This window comes from Ctenocephalides felis, unplaced genomic scaffold, assembly GCF_003426905.1.
Source record: "Ctenocephalides felis isolate EL2017-DRISC unplaced genomic scaffold, ASM342690v1 CF-g0.4_SCAFFOLD_03034, whole genome shotgun sequence".
NCBI classification, from domain to species: Eukaryota; Metazoa; Arthropoda; class Insecta; order Siphonaptera; family Pulicidae; genus Ctenocephalides; species Ctenocephalides felis.
The window spans coordinates 14,932-41,706 of NW_020539188.1; the positions used below are offsets into that span (position 1 = coordinate 14,932).

The 26,775-nt window shown below is 31.5% G+C and overlaps 2 protein-coding genes across 2 annotated transcripts; both read right to left on the reverse strand.

The window, feature by feature from the left end:
- Nucleotides 1–23,151: 23,151 nt before the first annotated feature.
- Nucleotides 23,152–24,930, reverse strand: LOC113381728 (piggyBac transposable element-derived protein 4). The gene is made up of 2 exons (XM_026620457.1): nt 24,738–24,930; nt 23,152–24,605 (listed from the first exon to the last, which is right to left on the reverse strand). Exons 1-2 carry the CDS (start codon nt 24,928–24,930, stop codon nt 23,152–23,154), a joined length of 1,647 nt encoding a protein of 548 aa, XP_026476242.1.
- A 981-nt stretch (nt 24,931–25,911) lies between these two features.
- On the reverse strand, nt 25,912–26,529 carry LOC113381729. The gene has a single exon (XM_026620458.1). The coding sequence runs from the start codon at nt 26,527–26,529 to the stop codon at nt 25,912–25,914; it is 618 nt and encodes a 205-aa protein (XP_026476243.1).
- Between the last annotated feature and the right edge of the window lie 246 nt (nt 26,530–26,775).

The following is a 26,775-nucleotide window of genomic DNA, read 5'->3' on the forward strand; positions in this document are numbered from 1 at the left end:
TTATTGACTGCTTTCTCAGTATCGATATCAATACTGGGTGCAGCTGAAGAAACCTGCTCCTTCTTTTGATTCGGATTTACCCATTGCAGCAGCTTGATTTTATCCTCAAGCTGCTGAATTATGTACTCCTTATCCTTTATTATGGTAATTTTGTCTTCTATTATGGTGTTTTTGTCGGCAATTGTTTTTTCAAGCCTAGAAATTGTTTCCATATGGTCACTGTACACTTCACTGTTAACACAACACTGTATCAGATTACGATATAGAAATTTGAAGTTTTTCCTATTAGCACAACTAATGTGGTACATTTTTCCGCAGTTTTTACAAATGCCTACATTTGGGGCCTTTGTTTCACAGCAATTATAGGAACTTTTCACTTCCGATTCTGGCACTAATGGTGTTGATTGCGACATCATTGCGGCAAGTTAAAACGGCACGTCTGTACGTTACGGCGGTCAACGAAAGACTCTATATATATATATATATATATATATATATATATATATATATATATATATATACTCGTATATGTATACAATATAATGTAAATAATAAACAAAATATTAACAAAATGAAATTACAAAATATTGAAACAATAATCTTAACATTAACTATGGCAGAAACTAAGCATTAACTACTCTGTCGAGTGGTGAATGCTTCTATGATGATAGATGAGGAAAGTCATCGGGCCATTTCTTCTTCAGTCTTCTTGTTGGGTTGGACAGAGATTTGATATGGGATTTGTATGGAGTTCTAATTTCTTGATGTGGGATATGCTTCTTGATTTTATATGTGTTATAAACGTTACGCGTAAACGTAACGATTTTGTTTTTGTTACGTTTCCAAATTACACGAAAACGTAGCGGTTTTGTCATTGTCACGTTTCCAAATCACAAAATAAACGTGCAGGTGTCTTTAATGTTACTTAAAAATTTATTAAAATTCTGTAATATTAATAAAATTGGCAAATTTTATTAATATTACAGAATAAACTATGAAATTTTCTATTAACATGATAATAATAATTCATTATAAATCTAACTAATAAACCTAACAATGGTGTTAAATTTCCTATTGACATGATATATTTTTATAAATGCATATGTAAAATACTATAATACTGTTACTTAATAACTTATAACTACTGCTATTATTAACTTATTTATATATAATACATTTAGTGATTCTTCCTATTTAATTAATTCTATGAGAAATTATATTATGATTGTTTTTTATTTTGCTCCCTTATCAATCTCTGCTTCCCAAAACGGAACCATTCGACAGCAATTGCAATTAAATCTGATTCGGTCAGGTTTTTAACAGTATTTGTTAATGTTACTAAAATTGAACCAATCAGGTTAAAAACATTAAGAACAACTTGTGAATTTGAAACATTTGTATAATTTTGGGTAATCTCACCTTTAATTATAATCATCAATTTTAAGTTGTTAACAGCTATGTTTTCCTTTCTGCCATACCATGAGAATTCAGCAGCCAGTTCCTTTGTAAAGACTTTATTGAATGCGTTTCGGACATATTTCACTTTTTTTTGTCCTCCTACTTTTAAAATATAATTTTGCTAAAATAAAAATATTGTAAGTTAGTACTAAATCATCTTAGTTATATAATTATTGTGAATACAATGTAAGTATACCAATTCTATCACACAGACATCCTCTTTTAAAAGGTCCTCACAACAATCGATTTGTTCTTGTGTGTTTAAAGGAAACAATCCTTTGAACATGTTGTTATTGTTTAAAAATTTTGCTGAAGTCTTATCAGCGTTATCTGCCAACTGTTCCAGCTTAACGTTCATCGAAGCAATTTCCTTCATTAAATAATCAAATTTGATATTTATATTATGGCCTCCACCACTATTCACTACAATTTTTTCAGTGAAACAACTTGCATCAGTTTGTGTGCTACGTTCACAAACTTGCTTAATTAAATTATGGAACTGATGTGACTGTGGAATCATGAGAAGAGGGCTCAAATTATCTCTCACATTCGAAGGCGTATCACATAAGGCTAAGTGCTTCATGAGAAAAATCTAAAATATTTTTGTTATTTGTCTATTAATATATTAGTATATCATCATGATATGTAGGTTATTTTACATACTATCTTCAACATTTAGGTCTAAAATTTTGGGTTTTTTAAGCCGGCATTCTTTCCCCAAAGCTTCTTCTTCTGACGAGGGCTATCTTTAGCGTAAGCCCTCGCTTTGAAATAAGAACCTAAACAAATCAATTGACTTTAAACTGAAACTATATTGTTTTTTGGCTTTAACATGTACACTTACTGAAATATCGCACCAATGAAACATCTACCGCCTTCCAAGATTCTTCATCCGGCTTTGAACTTTTGACTATCAATGAAGAATTTAATATTGGCGGCCACCATAATTTCGTTATTTTACCATTTTTGTCCTTGATCAACCAACTAACAGGTACTTCAGACCAGTTATTCTCCTTTAAAAAAATTATAACAGCGTGCGTATACATTCTGAAACACTATAAAGCATTCTCTATAAAGCCATTTATAAAGAGGTTACATAAACATTCAAAAATCTTCTAAATCAGAATAATCACGTTTGATGAGATGTTACTTACTAACTACTAATAAAACATGAAAAAATAACTGCATTTACCTATTAAGTAAGATGATGTTTAAGATCATTTATTTTACGATTGCACAAACGAGAAAACTAATTGAAACAAAACGAAGCCACGCCAACAAACGACGTAGATACAAAAGATTCTAGGCGAAGATGGAAGATGAATGCGGCCTTGTCAGGCTGACCAAAGCTGGATAAGAAATATAGAGAATGTATAGAGACTTATTCTGTGGAGTTTTATAGAGCTGTCAATAACCATTAATATGAAACAATTTTTTAAAGTATTTTTTAATAAAATAGTAGAAAATGGATCGTAGGAAATTGAATAATCGCAAACCATTAAGGGATTTATTCAAACGAAGGATTCGACAAATAATTTCGCAAAGAAATCAAGAATACAGAACATATTGCAATCAAGAAGTGAGCGAAGAAAATATTGCACATACTGCAGATGTAAATAGCAAGGTTATTGTAGAAAATAGTATGGAGATTGCTGACATTGTCAACATGTCTTCAACGTCGTATAATAATGATTTAGCATCATCAAATATAAATGGCAATTTGCAACAATCGGTCAACAAAAATATTGATGCCGCTAAGTCAACAACCCTTCAGGATGATTGTTGGGTAAACGATCAAAACATTATCTTGCATAGTGTTACGGATGGGGGTTAGTCAGACCCCTTCGGAATTGCTAATTGAATTTGACTCAATAGCTATCCCGATGATTTGATATAATTGAATATATTAAGTAAAAATACTCGACGTTCTCTACTTGCTCGGCGGTCCAGTCGGATGGCGGATAATGCCAGATATAAATTGTCCACTAAAGACCAATGAAAGTTTTAGGCTAAGCCTTTAGCCAGAACATAATTTAGGTAGTTTTATATTAGAAGAATTAGTTATAGGAATGGTGTCACAAGTTGCACTAGATTATATGCACTTGATTTGTTTGGGAGTCACAAAACGCCTCATTGGGATTTGGGTAAATGGTCGCAAAGATATGCGTTTAAATGATATTGATTAAAGTAATGCCAATAAAAAGATATTAAATCTCTCATAACGAAAGAATTTTCACGATTACCTCGTGTTTTGGATGAGGAAAAAAGTTGGAAAGTAACTGAATTTAGACAATTCCTGTTATATACTGGAATTGTTATATTACAGCCTTTTTTAGATCATCACAAATATATCAATTTCATATATTTGTCTCTAAGAATTCGAATATTGTGTGAAGAGGAAATTTGTTTATCTTCAAATGAATTAGCCAGAAAACTTTTAAATCGGTTTGTTAAAAATTTTGCTGAATTATATGGACAAATCAAATTAACTTTTAATATCCACAATGTGATACATTTGGCAAATGAGGTCAAAGAATTCAGTTGCAGTTTCGATAAGTTCAGTCGTCTTCCATTTGAAAACGAATTAAAACGCTTGCGATAAAAATTAAAAAAATGTAGGAAACCAATAGATAGTGGTTAAAAATAAATTCAGTTACTTTCCAACTTTTTTCCTCATCCAAAACACGAGGTAATCGTGAAAAATATAATTGATCGTATCAAGGGTACTTTCAGTACGATTTTCAATTCAGTTCTCAGATAATTTACAACATTTTTAGACTATATACAACAATTATACAACACTATACATACTAATATAACATTTTTTATAAAAACACAAATATGAGTATCTTCTAGTAACACATAACATATTTTTTAGATTATTGAAATTAATAACTAAATAATACTTCTTGCTGGTACAAAATTATGAAAATAATTTTTCATGTTAATAATTAAAGTGTTAGATAAAAAAAAATTATACTGGCCTAAATAGTAATAAATAATAGTAATAAGTAATAATAAAATAAGTATAAATTATACTATAAACTCATTCGGAATCTGCATCATTCAGAGTCTGAAAAACCTAGACGTCTCCGTTTTGGTTGCTCTATAATTCCAGTGGCCTTCCTGGTCTTCTTTTCGGGCGAACCCTTGCCTTGGAGGCGCTGAACCGATACATAGGTGTAGGGGGCGCTTACGGCACAAAAGTGAAAAAAAATTATATTATTAATCATATATAAATAAATGATTAACATTGACACTGAAATATATAAAGATAATATTTTAGTCAAAATTATCGAAACGTATATGATATAAACAATTTTATAATACATTAGTTAACAATACTACAAATTCCATTTTAGCAAAAAAAATATTTTAATTTCTTTAGATGCCGACTTAGAGCAACTTATCAATAGAATTAGTGAAGAGAATAAGTTACCCATAACACCAGCAAAACAGGGATGAAAAAACAAAAATTAAATTAAGCTATTTTTTTCATTTCTTATCAGCAACCTGATAATTGCTGTATGACACATGATAATAAAATAGCTATAATAAAAAATATAATAATGCATGCTGATGATATATTACTGGATTGTGAAGTTCTTGAAACCCAATCATTATTTTTGAATCCAATCGATTCAAAAGTATTTGGCATCAATGTCTTTGATAAACCGAAAGCTAAAGATGTAACAATAAAGTTAAATAGTAATAAAAACTGTACGAAGCTACCACATTTTCAACACAATAAATATATAGTTATTCCATTATTGTTATCATTAAACATTTTTTGCATCATTAAATCATATACGAGGTCTGTTCAAAAAGTACCCGGAATTACTAATAATTAAATTTCGCGGGTCTGGAGTGTCTGATTGTCAAAATTTTTTTTTATTGTGTTGGTATACATGCCCCTAAAGTATGATGAAATTTTCAGCTATATTCACTGTTTACTTTGTCTGTGGTAGTCGCTAAGGGTTCGACGTGTTTTTCTGAGCTCGGCGATTTTTACAATGGAAGAATTGAAAAGTCAAAGAATTTGTATTAAATTTTGCGTAAAAAATGAAATAAAGTGTTGCAAAGTGCAAAAATTCACCAGATATGGCTCCGTGTGACTTTTTCCTATTCCCAAAGTTGAAGAGACCCATGAAAGGACGGCGGTTTTCCTCGATTGAAGAAAATCGCTGAGAGTGCTCAAGGACATATCAAAAAGTGAATATCAAGGGTGCTTCGAAAATTGGAGAAAACGCTGGCATAAGTGTATTATATCTGGGGGGGACTACTTTGAAGGGGACCACATTAATGTAGACGAATAAATAAATATTTTTTTGAAAAAACGAAAATTCCGAAAACTTTTTGAACAGACCATGTACAGTGCATATGCAAATAAAGTTTTATCTAATTTTTCAGAGTAATTTTTTTTTCAAAAATGTTAATCTTTTATAAAAATAATAATTTTTGGTACGGGAAGTTCCAGCAATTTGCCTTTAGGCACGATGCCATGCGCCCCACTAGTTGCATTGTTATAATTGATCGTCGGGCTTTATTTTACCATTTGTTGCTTGTTAACTTCCCGTAGGGCAAGTTATAGTAATCGCAAAAAAATCGAAAATGAATTTTTTTATATATCTTTACGTTTCAGGGGTTTCTGAACATTTTGGCATACCTTAGAAAAAATGGATGTATGTGTGTGTGTATGTGTATGTATGTATGTGCGTGTGTGTATGTATGTGCGGATACAAATTTTCGTCGACGATCTCGGGAACACGGATCAACCGATTTGAATAATTCAAAAAACATTGGATTCATATTGATAAGGAGACGTGCTGATTAGTTTTTGGCGAAGGCAAGTCTAGCCGTTCCAAAGATACGGGGCAAAAAGTGCCGAAAACGGTAACTCAGTTTTTAGGAGAACTGAGCGTCCGATTTGAATAATTCAAAAAACATTTTACTTGTATTGACAAGATGAAGAATTAATCAAATTGTCATGAAGGCAGGTCTAGCGGTTTCGGAGATCTAATGAAAAAAGTAAAAAAAAAATGCCATTCGGCGGTTAAAAATGATCATTAAATATATCCACATCAAATTTTATCGGATATTTCATAGAGATTTTAACAATAAGTATATTTTTTTTCACATTTCTATGGGTTCCCTACCAATGCTTATGCGTTAGACGGCGGCGCGGCACTTGCGCGCTTTGACATTTCGTCTCTATGCAGTTCAAGCAGTACGATTGCTTTGAAAAAAGTTCGGAATTTCCAAAATATGTCAAAATGAAGAAAACATTTTTCTTTTTAAAAAAATTTTGTTTTCAAAAAAAAAAAGTTTTTTTAAAAGTATTTTTTTGTCAAATTAATAGTTTCTCAAAAATCTAATTTTTTCGAAGTAAAATTTTTTCAAAAATGTTAATCGTTTTTAAAAAAATAATCATTTTTGGTACGGGAAGTTCCAGCAATTTGCCTTAAGGCACGATGCCCTAATTGCCTTAAGACAGAATTGCACTTACAGCTAGTATAAATTTACATTGATGATAGTTCGAAGTTGTCAGCATGCATACTGGTCTTTTATCTGATCATTTAAAAAAAATTTATTCTGCTGCGATTTTCCAAGCTTATCGATTCACCACATTTATGTTTGTGTTAGGCTGGCGTGGTATTTCTTTTCTGGTAATTTTTACTGTACCACACATAAATGTTGTATTATGCAATAGATGTTGACCTAAAGCGACACTAGTGTAAAACTATCAATAAATATTGTGTGCCCCTCAAATAAACCATTTTGTAATCTCATTACCGCATTTAGAGAACAACATATTTCGATTACTGTAACGTTTTTACCGGCAAAAATTTCGACATTATATGTGTGCCTTCCGGTAAACGTAATTTATATAATATTATGCCATACTTGTGTCGCTTGCCTGGCATATATTGACGGAAGCCTGGACGTCCTCTCCACGGAACCATACTCTCATCGATAACAATTTTTGGTACAGGTCTAACTGAACATAATTGCTACGATGTTACGTATTTTATATAATCGGTCTGGAGTGGTTCTGGTATTATCCGCAAAATGTAAATACTTTAGTATAGTCAAAGGCAGATCAATGTTTATCTATCAAAAGCGCTATTTATTTTCGATAACTGCACTGCGCGCATTTTTTTTTAAATCTATAATGCCCGAATTCTGTTGCGAGTTACGATTTGTGTTTAGGAAATATTCAATTTCTGGGGAGGTGACAAATCATGTGCCCGAAAATAAAAAATGAAAACATAACCTGAAAGATATTAGCTGCCTTGTAAAATATATTAAATTTAAATAATATTGTATATTGCATTTTTATTTGGTCGAGTTTGCATGGCATATTTTTTGTATTAATTTATAAATCGTATAATATTATTTACTTACAAGTGCTACTATGTGAACACATATAATTTTATTCATTGTTCATGAGTTTCTTGTTGCGCAAAAATAAATCCATAAAATGTGTGCGTTGGTAAATCAGTTTAAGTACAGTTTGCCAAAAATTATGTATTGTAATGGTAAAGTGTCGGTAGTTTTCTTGAATTTAAATTTTTTTCGAAATCAGTATGTGCGGTCTTTGTATATGTAAAATTGTTAAAATGTATATAGCAATTGTGCCGAAATTTTAATTGTTGTATGCTAAATTGGAAATATTAGCAGAAAATAAATAATAGATTATGGCGATAGTCGAGTTATAAATATAATGGAAAATTATTACGTGTTTTAAGAAAAGATAATGGACTATTGAATTAAAGAAAGAGCACTGTTATTGATTATACCACGGCAGTTATAAAGTCAATTTATATATATGATTAACTTAATGGATCAGCAATTACTAAAAGTTGATGTTTAATACTAATAACGACTGTTGATATAATATTAGCAAGTTGTGGTTCTTGCGAAATTGCGATTGCAACCACATAAAAACAATTAAGAAGTGAAACATACCAAATATTTATTATATAATAGATTAAATAATCTATTATTTCAATGTGAAAGAGGGTATCAATATGGTAGAAAGCAAATGATGCATACGTCTGCATGTAATCTTAAATCTTTTCTGCAATGATTTAATGAAAGTTCATTCTGTTTCAAAGCTCAATCCTGAAAAAAGAAATGAAAGTCGTATCAGAAATTCCAGGAAAAATACTAAAAAAACACATGAAAATATCAAGGACCATAACAGCACAATAGTAGATGGGGGAGAAGGCAAGAAAAATGCGGAACAGAAAATCTACAAAAATTAGGCAATATTTTTCTAACTATAAATGTACCTATTGCCATGTGTTATTTGGGAATAAGAAGCTAAAAAAAACATATTCGTGCTGCTCACAAACAGGAGGCCTGTCCTTCGTAAATAAAAATGATTCAAAAAGTGCAACCGTTTGGATTGAAGAGAATCAATACAAAACTTCAAATTTTTTGACAATAAATAGTAATAGCTCAAAGATATTTGATCTTTCATCAGGAAGATTCCTGAACTATAGATCAAATGGTATCATTTATTGACAAGCAAAGATATTTCAATACTTACAGAAATTATTCAACTTTGTGTGTTTTGAACAAATCAATTATTCAATTGATTTGTTCAAATCAATTGTGATTATGACAATCTTTGGATTTATCTGATATTTCCTGATCAAGTTCAAGTTCTTCCCAAGCTTCACCAAATTATTTATTTCTATAATATATGTCACCAAATTTGTTAAATTTATATATAAAGGATATCGAACATGTCATGCAGCGTGGATTTTATATAAGGAAAAAGTATGATTCAATAAAATCGATTCGTACCCACTCTGTGATATTTGAAATCGATTTTAATTGATAGCTGCAAACATTAAAGAATTCTTGAAGTAATAATTAATTACTACATACTAATGCAATGCACTACAGTTAACTAATTTGAAATATTCAATAGACAACACATTATGAAACGCGAAAGATGTAATAGTATTCTCTTTGTATTTGAATAATATTTCTAATTTACAGCTTTATTTAACGCCGCACAAGATTTATTTTTGCTTAAACAAGATACTGCACATTTTGTAACAGTTATTAGTAACGAAAATACTTGTCTGATGTTTTGTGATTCGTTATACATTTTAATGTTTGTTTTTAGATTCAAATTTAATCGTACTATGCTTTTTATGTAATTATTTGTATCATGTAAACTCTATTCGAATATTTTATTATTTTTATCTTAAGGATTTACAATACCACTTTCACATACACGCGCATCACTTTTCTCTCAATTTTATGTGCTTTCGCTTTTGCCTCAGATATTTTATAAGATATTTCACATTTTTTTGTAGACAAATTACATATATCAAGTTATGCTTATTGAACCAAAAAGCTTCGGAGTTTCAATGAAAAGGTTATTTTCAAATTTTTATTGAACATTTTGAGCACACAGTTTGTCGCCTTCCTTAGCAAATGCTCTACAAGTTTTCTTTAAAGCTTAATTGTTACAGTCAGTCAAGTAAGAGCGTGGCCGAGTTTAACGACAGTTAATGAAAGATTTCGGTCTAATTCTTTCGTGAGCCGATAAAGTGAAGCTTTGTCCTTGATGCATTGTCAAAAAAGATTTAGTTGCAGTCGATCTTTTGAGAAAAAATTACGTTAGACGCCATGAGTGCTAAGTTACGCGTTGCTTAATATCTGATCATGGGTTGGAACTGGGTCTTCTCGTTCATTATTGAATTAAACAAATCCCACACAGCACATACATTGAAAAAAGTTTGATTATAGATATAGGTAATATAGATTAAATTGCTTGATCCTATGTCGAAGTTTTGCATATGGGTTGAAAATGGATCGTATTTTTTTCTCAATGAAATAATCAGATTTTTTTTATTTTTAAAGTTTTATTTTTAAAATATTATATGTTTAATTGCTTTCTTCATGTTGCTGGCTTCATTATATATGTTTAAATGCTTTCTTCATGTCGCTGGCAAAATTCACATTGTGAAGCAATTTCCAATTGTCGAAGAGTGTTTCAATTTTTTTTGCTAGATTCTCGGATATATGCGCTCCTTCAAATTGACAGCATCCGAGAAGAACAGTTTTTAAATTGTAATTCTCTGTAATGTAATGGCTTGTAACTGCCACATACGCTTCAGTAACTCTAGAAATTGTATTGTTCCTCGAGCGTGGATTTTGACACAGTCTTTCTAGATAGAAGAATATATCTTGATATCCACCGCGTCAACTTTTTAAATGCTCTTTCTTCTACAAAAGATAATGCATGGAAACTATCAATGGACAGATCCATTAAATCATGGTCAATCTTTTTTTTCTGCTAATTGCTATTTTTCTTAGTCATGATAGACTCCAATATCCTCTGATGCACACTTTCAGGTTGTTGAGCACTACTGAGACTTGTGATAGCCTCTCCGAAATTACTCACATTTACGTTTCTAGATAAAGAGTTTTCTACATTGTGGGCATTGTGCAGCCAGCTCCTTTGTAAATTAATTTTTATATACATTTTTTACAAGTGTTTGTCGACTCCATCCAACATGAGCAAGATACTTTAGCTAAAAAATCGATATTGCAAAATTGAATTCACTCGATCAAGATCTTTTTCCAATTCATGCCTTAACAGCACATCACAATCTTGAATATTTTGTATCTATGGAGGTAACGTCGAGAGGTAACAGATTTTCTCAGATATTTTCATGTTCTTTTCACGGGATACTACTTTGGGGTATTGCCTTCATAGCACTTATCAAAACAATATTATATTTCCGATTTCATTTCATAAAGTAGTGAAAACAATTTATAAAAAAAGTTGATAAAAATAAATAATAATTCAGATATAGTAACCATCAATCACTTACTTTCTATCCGTGACAATCTTTCCATAAAGGCGGAGCTTCCTCTGTCTGAGTGCTTTGTGTTTCAGAGCGTTTTAGAGCTTGCTTTCTTCGTGCCATCTGCTCCGAATAATAAATTAAATTCTGTGTCGGCTGCAAGAACTCTTGCGAGAATACGTCAAGGCTTCTGTTTGGCACGGGAAATAAAATGAAGACCGTGCTTGATGTAATCAGTTCTGTTAATGTACCTATTGATATTGAATTTACCACGATCACGGAAAATGCAACGATTGGTGTTGAAAGTTTTCGAATTTAGAGCATGATATTAGTAAGGAATTGTAACAATACAAATATTTGTTCTGCTACAGGAATGACGGGGCTATCTCTAATGTATCCCGAATAGCATAATTAGATTTAGTGTTATTCGTCCCAGCCCAAAACAACAACATGATTACGAGCACCAAAATTCGCAACAAGATTTGAGATACCAAATACCATGTTAAAAAAACAGCACCGGGTTTGATCACTTGACACATTTAGTGATACCTAACAATCCACTTAAGAACTTGGACTAAGATCTGCCCTGGCTGTCATACAAAATCAATAGTTTGGGGAGTGATGTAAAAAGAAAGTGTAGAAGGCGCTTTGGCCGGTTGACCTGTACTGCTGGAGGTGATACTTTTAATCCAGACTGCATCTTTTAATTCCCACAATGAAACTTGAAATTTGCTATTGCCAACTTTTTTTTGTTAACCTGGCAATAATTCTGTCTTTCTCACCGAAACTTGCTGCGAATTATTAAACACTCGGCGCAAACAACGGTACTGTCCAAATTAAAGGCATCATTAAAAACAGTTTTATCTAAAGGTATATCACTCGCCATTACAATATACAAGTATATAATAAACTTAAAGTAATAAAATAATACAATAAACCTAACAACATAATACAATGAAAAACCTAACTATAATATTACAATAAACTTAACTAAATATTACAATAAATTTAAATATTCCAATAAACCTAATTAAACTTAAAAACTAATCTCTGGATTCGTTCTTGGGAATCTGCATTTGTTAAATTCTTTCATTATCTTCATAATACGATCGTATATATTTACATTTCATTAGTAGCAAAGTAACTTACATATTATCTGCTAGAATTGCATATTTACTTTCTCTGTGCTCCTTGTTGCGTCATCTTTTCTTTTCATCTGTTCTTGGGAATCTGTATTAAGGGGCCTATAGGACCTAAATAGTACGTAACAAGTACATATAGGTCTAAATGAGGTTTATTTTTTTGGCACGGGTGGTGTACCGGTCCTGCGCGTGATGAAGCCATTCTCTAATGTAGTCTCCTACCTGAGCCTCCGACATTTTAATTTCCTTAAAAACCATTTCAGCTACAATCTCTGAAATCATTGTTGGTTTAAAAAAATAATACTAATATTTTATGTAAAGAGTTTCATTATTTACTATTATATGAACATCATTATTACCTTTTGTCAATTTAACAAACAGCAGTACTGAAAAATTCTTCTTTCCTTTGCTCCCGGCCCAGCTGTGCTCCTTGGCAACCACATCAGTAAATATAATCTTGCATAATGAAACAGTTGCCACTCTTGGACAATGTCCGCCATTACGCGCAAGCCGTGTTTTCTTAAAATAAAAACAGCATATCATTAGTACATACTCATTATACGATCCGTTTTGAATAAGTATATATTTACCAAACTCCGTTTTGTTGTTCAGTTCTAAGGAACTCCTCAAAATCAACTAATATTTCGTCAATTGCCACCGGCAACAATCTAAGCACGTCTTCCCTCGAAATGCTTTTCGTTGTTTCCTCTTCGCTTTCTGTTATTTTCCTTTTTACATCTAAATTAGTTATTAGAATTAATATTGAACAAACACCATTAATAAAAAAATTTTATGTATTCTGAATAAATATATACAAGTTTTAAATAGTCAATATATTGAATTTTATCATTATTACAATTTTTAAATCATTTTTCATGATTATAGGATATATAATATTTAAAATATATTTAGTATCTATAATATAACATTACATACTAAATATATTTTAAATATTATATATATTTAAAATGTATTTAGTATCTATAATATAACATTTTGCGCCATAATTAATTTTATTACAGTCTACATATTATTTTTCATTATTATAGGATATAAAATATTAAAAATATATTTAATATTTATGATACAACTTTTCGTGCCATCATTAATGTTTGTTTGTGTATAAGTACTAATCATTTCAGATATTAAGAGTCCACTTGTCTGTTCACTTGATATTCCATGTTAGTGAGGTTATAACAAATTATTATTTCATATTATACACCATTAATTCTATTAATCACTACAATTTCACACACCAAGTTTCGTTTTTAATTTCACAAAATAATATTTTATCCACACATTAACTTTTATTAATTTTATCACAGTTTACACACTATTATTATTGTTTATTACTTGAAGATTTAACAAATTTTTCGAGCAACGCTTCGAGAACTTTCTCCTGCAGTACCATGTGCAGTGAAGACGCGTTTCTATGAGTGTGTGTTTGTCGAATTTCGCACACTTATGATTAACGTGCGGTTCCATCAAATATTTATATTTAATACAATAAAAATATGAGTTAGTGAGCGTATATATATATATATATATAAATATATGTATATATATATATATTATTTATTTATTTAATTATTTATTTATGCGGAAGTAGATATCAGACAGTACATCTTTCAAGACATTTTTCCAGCGTTTTCAATGACAGCCAGTTTTCACGTTCCTTCAAAAACGTAATCTATAAATTAGTAGTGTTATATATATATATATATATATATATATATATATATATATATCTTCATTGTTTATATATTATATACTATATAATAAGCGGCGACGTTTTTATGCTAGGCTAGTGAGTCAAAAATCAGAGTCGCAATCTCTGTCGAACTTTACGATATGGAATAGTTTAAAAAATTTAAAAATTTAATAATTTTGGTTAATAAATCGTTACCGAATTTGTATATATAACTGATGTACACATAACGGTATATATTTGGCCATAACTGATCGCAGCTGGGCAGAAAGAGAGTAGTTGAAAGGGACAGAACATGCGTTGCAACTTGCAAGACGGATTCGCAGCCCCTTGGGCACGCATACATGGACAAATATATTTTATATAATAGGCAAAGGAGACTTGTGTGGATATAGGCGACCCAATATAAACATTCAAAAGATTATTATCGACAATATTTTGTCAAGCCCAAATTTATTTTTATATAATTATTTTCGATAATAATAATTTAAATATAACTGCAGCTAATATTGTATTTAATAATAATATTTGTATTATATTGTTACTGTTTTAATTTTTATCAATGGCAAAACATATTTTATAATATTGCATTTGAACATAACTTTATATATATATATATATCTATATATATGCTCTATATATCTATATATATATATATATATATATATATATATATATATATATATATATAGAGCAATACAAGAAAAAACATATTTCACATTCGTTCTTTATTAGCAAAATCTTAAATGATTTGTATGTGAATAATTCTATATTCTAAATCCTACAATATTTAGTAATCTCATACACAGCTTACATTTAGCAATATGAATTAACCATGTAAAACTCATATTCAGCGTTTCATATATCGCTCACATTCAGCAATATGGAAAAATCATATGTAAAACATATCATATATCGCTCATATTCATTCCACATTTAGCAATATGGAAAATTCATGTAAATCTAATATTTGCCGTCTCATATACCGCTCCCATTAATCGTACGTTGTGAACGTGGGCTCAACATAGCTACACGCGTAAATATTTAGCTTGCATTAAAAACATCTCCAGCTCAGATGTATTTCTACTGGGGTTATCTCCATATTTTTAAATGATGTTAGTAGCAACTTACCAATTCAATCCTTGTCATGCTCCTTTTAGTTTCCTCCTGCTCTCTCTGGATTCGTTCTTGGGAATCTGCATTTGTTAAATTCTTTCATTATCTTCATAATATATATTTACATTTCATTAGTAGCAAAGTAACTTACATATTATCTGCTAGAATTGCATATTTACTTTCTCTGTGCTCCTTGTTGTGTCATCTTTTCTTTTCATCTGTTCTTGGGAATCTGTATTCGTTAAACTTTTTTATTTTTCTTCATAACATATATTTACATTACATTACATTAGTATCAACTTACAAATTATCGGCTGAACACCCGACCATTGTTGTCCGACACTACTGCTCCCAGCTGCTTCATAAATCCCACATGTAGGTGATTCTTAAATTTATTATTATGTATTACATATGTTAATTCTTAAATTTATTATTAAGAGTTTTTATTACAATACTAACGAGTATTAAATATCAATCTTTTGGCAGCGGGTCTAGGTGTGTACTGTATTGATGGTGAAGCTTGAATACCTAAAATGTATTTTCAGATAAATGAGTGTCCATTAAAAACTGAATTTATTTAATATTTTTACTTACTAGGCTGTTCATAAATCATTGGTGTGTTATTAGCAACACGCGTTACCTCAGGTCGTGGTGTTAAAACACTCTAATATCTCAACTTCCTCTTCACTGCTGTGGTGAATTCTTTTACGCTCACGTCTCTGGACCTTCTGCAACTCTATGTCCGATGTGATATCGGAGTGGTTTTGGGCCTCCTTTAGCTTCTCCATTGCCAACTGAAATATATCTGCAAACACGATTTATTACAAATATTCTTGATACGTTTATTATCAATTATTCCTCTTTACTCACCGGTCGATGCGAAAATTTGCTTAACTTCACATGCTATCCATGTAACGGGCGGAGTAAAAGGTTCCCTCATTTCCCTCGCCGATCGATAGTAGAACCCATCGTCCTTATAGATTGGGTATAAACAGGTACCTTCAGTACTGTTATACCATTTGCTCGCAATAACGTTGACTCCATCCTCGAACTCAACAACCATGTAGGGTTTCTGACTCATCTAAAACAAAAGCAGTCATGGTAATCTCTAAAATTATGAATATTATATACTATGAAAAATTTAATTCTATATTACAATTAATGGCACTTTAAATAGTTACTTACATTTCACTACCATCGAAATATAACTATATGAAATATCTTACCTTGATATATTTAGAAATAGGCATAAATATTCAAACTTTATCCTGAAATTCTGAAATCTCTTGAACGAGATCGGCAAACTCTTGAAATGAATCAGCAAACTATTAAACTAAATCTGGAAGAAATCGGTTAACTCCTAAAAGAAATCGGTTAACTCCTGAAAGAAATCGGTTAACTCCTGAAAGAGATCTGTCAACGCCTGGAAGAAATCTGTTAAATGTATTAAAATATAAAGCAAAATGTATTAAATAATGAAATAAATGTATTCAATTCTTCAACGAAGCTTCAAGTATTGAAACACTTAGTTCCTGGCAAAACTGGTCAATTCTGAAATAATCAATATAAATTAATTTCAATAGAATAATGAATGATAACTTCTTTCAATGGCGGCAGAGAATTCAAGAATGGTCTTTCTATTTAGAAATTAAAATGGCCCCTACATGGCGTCATCATGAAGTTAGATGCGCGCTACCAACATAACAGTATGGACAGACTAGACAACATAACAATCATGGAATAATGCCATCTATGTGACGCACGAAAATTCAAAAAAAATAAATATAAAATATAACAAATAATACATTCTACTATAAACTAAAAAAATTATCAGTAACAAACAACTTACTATCACTCCATTCGAAATGCTGCATATTTTTCCATTTCTGTCCCAAGAGGAAATACTACATATTTTTCTTAACTTCTGTTATTGGCCATGATTTCAAATCCGATATTCCACTCAGCATATATTCTCCTATTAAAGATGATTTGCATGGGTGATCATACAAATCATCTTTCATTTTGAACTCTTTTCCAATAACTACCAGTTCCTGTCTAATTGAACAAAATGCAATATTAATAATATTAATAATTTGGTCATTACCCAAAGCACAAAATGAATCTGATTTTAACCTGGTTACTGTCTTTACATTTTTCTGTATAAGGTGCTCTTTTACCTCGAAATACCTCTTGTAAATTTGCTGCACTGGTTTATCTGACTTTCGTATAAATTTTTTCAACACCTGCATGTAGTTTTCAAATCAAGGGTAATTTTCTCCAACATTGTCGACAAGTGATTCAATTTTTCGGGCTTATCTTTGCTTGATAAAATGAACTTTACGATAAATATTTTAATACAATAAAAACGTTGACATTGAAAAATTTAGTGGCAAATTATTCAGAAAAACTTGAAACGTTGAGAACACAAAATTAGCAAATAGGATTTGCTGATGAAATCATATTCTTTTTCAGAAAGTTAGAATGAAATATTATTTATTAAAAATTATATGGAGCAAGAAGTACATGTTTGAGCTATTTTCAATAAGCTCACAATCGCATAGCAAAAATAGCACTCGTATGTGCTGATGTTATTTTCGATATTATTAAGAAAATAATGATAAACAAAATACTTACTCGCTAAAGATTCCAGCTTATCCTCAATGGCTGAGGTGATCGGTAGAGTACTATCATGAAGATCTCGAGCAGTTGCAATGGCTGTTGCAATGTAGCAGTTGCAATGTAGTTCTCATCTACAGCTTTTATCAATAATTACTTTATTACTTAATATCAATTATTACTTAATAGTAATAATTTATTACTTTAATGCTTACTTATTATTTTAATACTTACTCGCTACCGATTGCTCCTCATCCTCAATAGTAGAGATAGTGGGATGACTACCATTGTGAAAACCTTGAGCAATTGTAATATCAGGCTCACGGTTTTCAATTATTTGTACCAAACCCTGTACTTCTTCTGGCAAATTTGCATCAAAATATTTGTTTATTATTTTTAATAATTTATTTACTTGATCATCTTGTATTCTAGCTTCTTTAATCCAATCATACAGTTCGTTCAGACAACAAATATTATCAGTCGAAGAGACTACTTTGTTGAGTGAGCTATCAACTGAAATAAAAAAGCGGACAGAATCTACTTTCTAGTCCACCACTTTTCTCGAGAGGGCAACTCAGCGGTCAGCCACTCTTCTGATTATGTTTATACTATTTTATTATATGTATATGTATATCATATCTAATAGTATGCCAAACTCAGTGCTGGGCCCGGGCCTAAGGCGGCACAATTTAGGGGGCGGCAAATGTTTCAGTATGTCAAAATTTTAAACTCGATAAAATGTCACGACAATTCATTTTAAGAATAGATCCTAAACTTTTTTTGTAAATTTAGAAATCATTTTCCATGAAATAGAACGTATAGACGTACATCGAATAGATTTTAAACATTTTGAGAAAAGCCGTTTTTGGGAAAACGTTGGCGAGAGGTCAAAAATTGACTCATACACATAATTTTTCCAAATTTAATCCCATTCGATTCACAATGATTAGATAATTATCTATTAAACAAGTGGTTTTCACTGAATATTTAACAAATGTAGATTTGCAACGAGCAACTCTATTGAAGATCGAGGGCATTATATTGGATGGTTGGCAACAAAATCTTCTCTAAGAAGCCAGTATAAGTGCAAATAATAAATAAAATAAATTATTTTTAAACATTAAAACTATTTTTAGAAGAAACATTTCATTTTAATTATAACATAAGCATAAGAATGTGTAATATGTATCTGAAATAAATTATATTTATTTTTACATTAAAACATTTTTTTATTTGGAAGAAACATTTTATTTTAATTATAATAATAAGTAATATATAATATATAATAATAATAATAAGAATAATATTTCAGCATTTGATATGAGACTTATAAATGTCCTTTTGTAACAGCAGAAAGCTGAAAAGGAACCATTCCTTCATTATTAAAATAATAGCAAAATTTATCACGAATTTTCAGAGCATCATCACTACTCCGATTTGATGATTATGAAGGGTTTGTAGAAACCTTCATTTCAGTAATATTTGTTTGAAAATTAGACTTGTGTAAATCGCTAGGTACATGCCAGTAGCATGCACTTTTTTAGATAATATGTAATTATGAAGCAATATGCATGCATATGTTATTGTTTCCGCTTTTTCACATCCAGTGGTATCGTAGTCAATAGAATATGCCAACTGTTCGCCAAGATCCCAAAGGCATTCTTCACAACCTTCCGAGCCCTGCTCAACCTCTAGTTGAAAATCTTCTTTTCATAGGTCAGACCCCTATCTGGATATGGTTTTAAAAGGTACTCCTTCAGACAGAATGCATCATCACCAACTATTACAAAAGGTAATTTATAATTTGCATTTGGCAACTCTATTGATGAAGGTGAATTCAAACCCTTGTTTTCCATTTTCATTCCTAATACGCTGCTTCGAAAAACAATTGAGTCGTGAGTACGACCATTTCGCCCAACATCCACAAATACAAATATTATATTCTGCATCAACCAGAGCTAATAGTATAATGCTGTCGCTTTCCTTATAGTTTCCGTATTTGGAACCTTCTTTCCGGGCTGGACGAAAATTAATGTGTTTTCAATCTAATGCATCGACACAGTGAGGAAAGTTCCAGGACATTTCAATTTTTTTTGCTATTACCTTCCATTCCTCCGCTGATGCAGGAAAAGTTTTTGCCCTACTTTGCAGCACGATTATGATAGCTTCTAACGTTTCTCGAACAATTTTAGAAATTGTGTTGGGTGCCATTCGAGTAGAGTAGCTCAGATCCTTGAATGTGTTACCTGTAGCTAGGTAGCGAATGGTCACAGAAAGCCTTCTCTTTTGCGATACAGCTTCTCGCATCACCGTGTTCTGTTTTACAATTAAAGGTTTGACAAGTGTCAACAACTCATCCCAAACAAGTTCCTCCATCCTTGTGTAATTCGTGAAACTTGAAGGATCTTCTGGACTAAAATATTACTTACAACAATAAGTCTATAATATTTCAGCAATATTTAAATATCAAATAAATAAAGTAGACTTACCCAAGTTCATTAAACAGCATACTTAATACACAACGACTCCACTCACGCTTTCTTGATCGGCTTTGTTTATGGAATGTTATCAAAGTTGTTAAATAAGCGTGCACTATAGTACGTTTACGGTTAAGAATTTGTATAGATGCACACGCACTGTTCATTTTTATCACTTTTGAGGTTATGTTGCACGCTATCCATTCACTTACTCACCAACGCTCAAAAACAAGCCTCGTGTGATGCGTACGGCTAGAAAAATATCATGATTTACAGCGCCGTCATCGGCAAAAAAATCAAGCGGGAAAACCAGCGTCAGAAAACAAGCGTCGTGTGATTCGTGCTTTAATTTAAAAGCAAAACATTGAGCATTTCAATTTTTACAGGTAAAGTTTTAAAGTCACACAAATAACATTATAATAAAACAGTTCCAGTTTTTTGTATCTGGTTTTGAAGAAACTCTCCATCCTTATAGTGATACAATAGCATCCTAAAATTATAGTTATATAATTATAGTAATATAATGTTTGGCATCGAGTATAATATGAATGCCCATTGCTTAACTCTATATTCCAATTGGCGTTTTTGAGGTAAGGTACATTAACTGTACCATCCTCATTCACAATGGCTTATTTTGCAAAATATTGGACATATATAAATAATTTTATTAACATATGATTATCATTTTCATCATCCACAGTGGATTTAGCCAGCGTTTTTGTGGGAATATTCTTCTTTGATTGTTCTTTATTTTCAATTTTCTTCCTTTTGTTAGTTTGCAAAGTCTGACGAAGTTTTGGTTTTAGAAGGCTCACTTACTTAATTTTGAGATGTAGCTGATTTTTAGGATGTATTTGTTGTTCTTTATTTTCATGTTTTTTCCTTTTGCTGGTTCTGCCTTTTTTTGGTAAATAAAAATCCAAAAGTATAAACATTTTTGAATATTATATTTTAACGGCATTTCTATGACTTCGATCCGACCAATTCTCGGATAATATAATAATGTTAGGTTACGGGTCTATAATTGTATGCGATAGTAGTCTAATACTAACCAAGATAAAGTTCTGACGTTTGAGTCTATTGGAGATTAGTTTTTATATGTAAAACGCATGTTCAAACAGCTAAGACATAGCTTTCTGGCAGTTCGTGACTACCAACTCATACGATTATAGACCCGCAACGTAATGGCTTGTCCCATTATGTTCGCAATGTACGCATACTAAATTATTGAAAACGCATGCCCACCACGCGCATGTTGGAAACAGGATTCGCAGTGCGCATTCGTGCAATGGGGTGTCCCACTGCCAAACGCATGAATTTCCTTCAAATACGTTCACTGCGCATGTCCATAGCGCACATTAATTTTTTTTGTTTGAGATAGGGAAGTGGTTTATTCTCAGAACACGTACCCCGCCGAACATGATCGAAGCGACACGAAAATTCCAATAGCTTGAGTTACCGGCGCTCGCTCCCACCGCGAGCGAGTCGAGAATACCCAAACTGCGACACTAATGGATAAGCGTCAAAGCGCGGGTCAAAGATGAAAATGAGCAAGCAATCATTAAAATTTATGTTTTAATTATAATTTCATCTAACTATTAGTATAGGAAATACATCGTTCATTACAAGTTGTAGATTTGTTGAAATATATGTATGACTAACTAAAATACATTTTGAATTTATTTATTATATTTTACAGTTAATTTTATATCTTGTGTATATATATATATATATATATATATATATATATATACTTACTACTTATATGACGTACGATATATAAATGAAATATTTCCAAAAAATAAATGGTAATATTGTATTATTTGCAATTAAGCGAATTATTGTTCAAAATCTTATTAATATGTAGACTCAACTTTTGTTCGAAGTCCTTTTTTTAGCATAATGAATTTAATTTATCAAAATTTACGTTTGGTTCTGGAATTGTAGTTAAAAAATCTCCAATCAAAAAATGACTAGGCGATAAGTACTGAAAACTAGAAAAATCATCTGTTCCATAAGAGGACGTGAATTAAGAATTGCCTCAACCTGTAATAATACTATTAAATATTCCTCGTAAGTTAAAAAGGAAGAGCCTATTATCCTTCGAAGGTGATATTTCATAATTTTAATACTTCCTTCCCACAATCCACCAAAATGTTGGGAATGAGAAGGAATAAACTTCCTAGTGGTGCTCATAGTCGCAGCTTGGTTAATTATATCTGCCTTGAAGGATTGTTTACTAAAAAGATTCCGTAGCTCTTGCAATTCATGATTAGCACCTATAAAATTCGTTCCGTTGTCGCTATTTCTTACCGAACATAACCCTCTACGAGAAACGAATCTCTTTATAACACAAATAAACGATTCTGCTGCGAGGCTAGTTGCAATATCTAAATGAACAGCTTTTGTCACCATGCAAACAAACAAAACAATATAAGCCTTAATTCTTGGTGCTTTCCTTAACCCTCCGTCGGGCGCAGTCCGGTTACGCACACGTTCGGGCGCAGTGTATCCGACAGCAACGGTTTTTAAGTATATCCTCAGGAGGCTCCTTATTTTATAAACATGTTTATTTTTTGTTTAATTATATTTCAGAATGTATACTTTTTGAATAAATAAAAAAAAATATAATTCAATGATATTTTATTATAAAATGTAGAAAAATATAAACCTGTGTATATATGCACAAATTATTTACACTCACTTTTCTCTATTGAAGTACACAGTCTCTGACTTTTTTTTCATTTGTCACTTTATAAAAAATAAGTAATATAATAATGATAGTTTAATGTGTATAGTTAAATATTATCATTTATTGAAGCATTTGAACAAGCACTGCATTGAAAGATCGCATGTTGTAAGCACAGTGCTTTTCGACATTTAGCACAACAAAATCTTGAAAGCCGTCTAATATTAGCTTCTAATGTGCATGGTTCACATCGCCGTTTTTTTTGTGGCTCATCTTGTTTTTGTGAGACATTTTCCTGTGAATTTGGTCTGAATCTTTTGAGTCCTGCCTGCAAAGTGAACGGAATTCCACTCGTGATTTCACTTCTTCTTGTTAGCTGTCCAAGAACAAGTTCATGCGATAATTGTCTCAAAAAATATCTTCTTCGAAGATCTTTCTTACCATTCCCATGGTAAATTATTTGCGCATTGATGCCACTCATATTCAGCATAGCAAAAAATATTACCATGGGCCAGCGCCGTACATTTCTAGCAACATTGAAAGACTCACACATTTTATCAACCGTATCAACCCCACCTTTAGTTTCATTATAGAACGTGATGATATTTGGTTTAGTTTTATATCCTGTTTCAATATTTACTGACTTGTCTTCATGTAAGGTGGAAACAAGTATAACTGTTTTTCCCTTCTTCGGGACATATGAGACTAGTGTTGTGCATGGCATGAAACCAAAAATACTTGAATATTCTTTTCTTCCAATAGATGTAATAAACTCAGGAGGTAATTGCTTTTTATTTTTCCTTACGGTCCCAACATATGAAATTTTATTTTGCCGTAGTTCTTCCACAAGATCGAACTCTGTAAACCAATTGTCTGCTGTAAGATTTCGCCCAGAGCCTAGAATGGGTTGAATTAATCTCCTTATTACATCTGAAGGTTTGTTGCTGTTCTGAAATGGGCCATTGGGTTGTTGTCCTGCATATATTTCTAAGTTATATGTATAGCATAACTTTGCGTCAACAAGTGCAAAAATTTTTATACCGTATTTTGCTGGCTTTGATGGTATATATTGACGGAAGGGACATCGCCCGCGGAAAGCTTCTAGTTTTTCATCCACAGTTACATATTCTCCAAGAGAGTAATTTTTTTTGCAATTGTGAACAAATTGCGTAAAAATTTCGCGTACTGCAGCTAATCGGTCTTCTTGTTTTCTTTCGTACCTTGTTAGGCGATCATCAAATCTAAGACAGCGCATTATAAATTTGAATCTTTTTATGCTCATCACTAAGTGAAATTTCTCTACACCATCACCATTTATGCCCCACAGCTCCTCCAAACAAAGTCTATTAGCCTTATACACACCAGCTAAGAATAAAAGGCCTATAAATGCTTTTAATTCGATTGAATCAATAGGCTTAGTGTCTCTTTCGCGCTCATATTTTACTTTTACCTCTTCAATGTACTGATTTGTGTAGGTTAATATAATATTTAACATTTCATCTGTGAAAAAAAGACTCCAACATTCTATAGGCGTTGCAGCATTTTTTGCGTTTCCTATAACACCTGGTAAATGTCTTAATAAGTTATGGGATTTTGCTCGAATCCTATTAGAGGGAGGTTTGCTACACCATTTTATAGATTTATCTCTACTCATAAAATATTTAGCATTATTGTCAAAATTTATTTCTTCCTCACTTTCATCCTGTTCGTCCTCTTGTTCTGTCTCAGAATCGACTTCGCGACTCTCTAGATGGTCTTCGTCACTTCCACTTTCATCGCCTAAATCGTCAAGAAGATTATTTTCATCAGCATCATCATTCAGCATTCTTAGAATCTCTTCTGCATGAGCTGGTTTTTCTAAATTATATATTTTTTCACCACTCGCCATATTTACTAGCCTATTAAATGTATGGACTCAAGTTAGTAACACATTCGGGCGCAGTGAATCTCGTAGATACTTTCAAAAAATTACAATTAAATGAAAAGTATTGAGATATAGATTCAAAAATACGCAAAAAATACAGAAAAAGAATACTTACATTCACAAAAATTTGCAATATTCGTACGTATCAAAATGTTGCACGTTCGGGCGCAGTGTATCTCTAGGATCAAAATACCGATTGCCACTAAATGTGAAGGTCAAACACAAAATGATAAAAACGCATAAATAAAACATATAAAATTAGGAGGCTATTGAAGAGTGGGGGTTTCTATAACATTCAACCAAGGCGCAGCATGAAAAATTATTGGCTCTGTATCTGTCAGATCGGCTGCGCCCGACGAAGGGTTAATCGACTAGATCTTATAGTCAGCGGTCCTGCGTAATCAACCCCAACATTAAAAAAAGGGCGTTGAAATTTAACTCTATCAATGTATAAACTTTCCTTCAATTGAGAGGCAGTAACAGCTTTAATTTTTGCACATTTTATACATGAGTGTATTATTGCCTTTAGTTCTCTTCGCGCGTTCAAGGGCCAATATTTTCGGCAAGCATTTGTTAAAACACTTTGCGTGCCCGCATGCATTAATCTTTCATGCTCTTGTTTCAATAATAGTCTTGTGGCATAATGTTTTTTGGGCAGAATTATAGGGTGCTTTTGTTCATAAGAAACATCAGCGTTTTCTATCCTACCATCCACTCTTAAAAAACCTGACTTATCTAAGAAAGGATGAAGCGATTTCAATTCCGCCATCAGTTTAAGATTAGGAGTATGTTTACTATCTTGCAGATTTTCTATTATTTGTCTAAACATTTTGATTAAATCATCTATAAAAACAAAGGCTTCGATCTAAATCTTAACAAAATACCAAATAAATCCTTCTGTAATTTTAAACCAGTTAGAAGGATGTCGTTAAGAGACTTTCCCGACTAAGTTTTAGTCGATGCGTCAAAAACAACGCGTATTTTATTAGAATCTGAATTTTTAAAAACAACATGATGTGGCATATAATAATCATTATTACTGGTGAATGAATCAAAGGTATCTAAAATGTCTGATTTTGGAATATCTGTTTGAACGGCGTGCCCCTTAGAAATATATTCATGAATAAACTCACAATATAGTTTATATAAATTGGGATCCTTGTAAAATCGCTTTCCTAAATAAAGAAATATTTTATGTGCAACACCATATGAATGACCTAATTGTCCTTTATAATCTGGTGTAAAGGGCCAGGCAACTTCAAACCTATTATTAATTCTAGAAACACTAGATACAAACTGATCTTCACAAAGTTTATTTAAACCATAAAGGCGCATATTTGCCTTAGGTATTTCTTTCAAATACCAGAATTTAACCAAATTCTCATTTAATTTAAAATTAGAATGTGTTATCAAACCTACATATTTCTTAGACCTTTCAATACTATTGTAATTACCCGAAACAATCCATCCAAACTTAGAGTTACGTAAAATCGGGTGATAACTTCCTAATCTAATAGAACCTTGTTGCAGAATGTCGAAGAAGAGTTCAGCTCCTATCAACATATCTATAGGGCTTGAAATATAAAAATGAGGATCTGCAAATTTAATGTGTGAGGGAATATTCCAATCGTTTATATTAATATCAGCGGACGGCAAATTACTAGTGATTGATTTTAAAACAACAAAATCTAAGGTTCTAGTAAACGTAGAAATATTTGAAAATATTCTTATAGTAGCTGTTTTATTACTAAATAACGAATGTCCATGTAAAACACTTAAAGAATTTGATACTGTATTTAGAGTGCAATT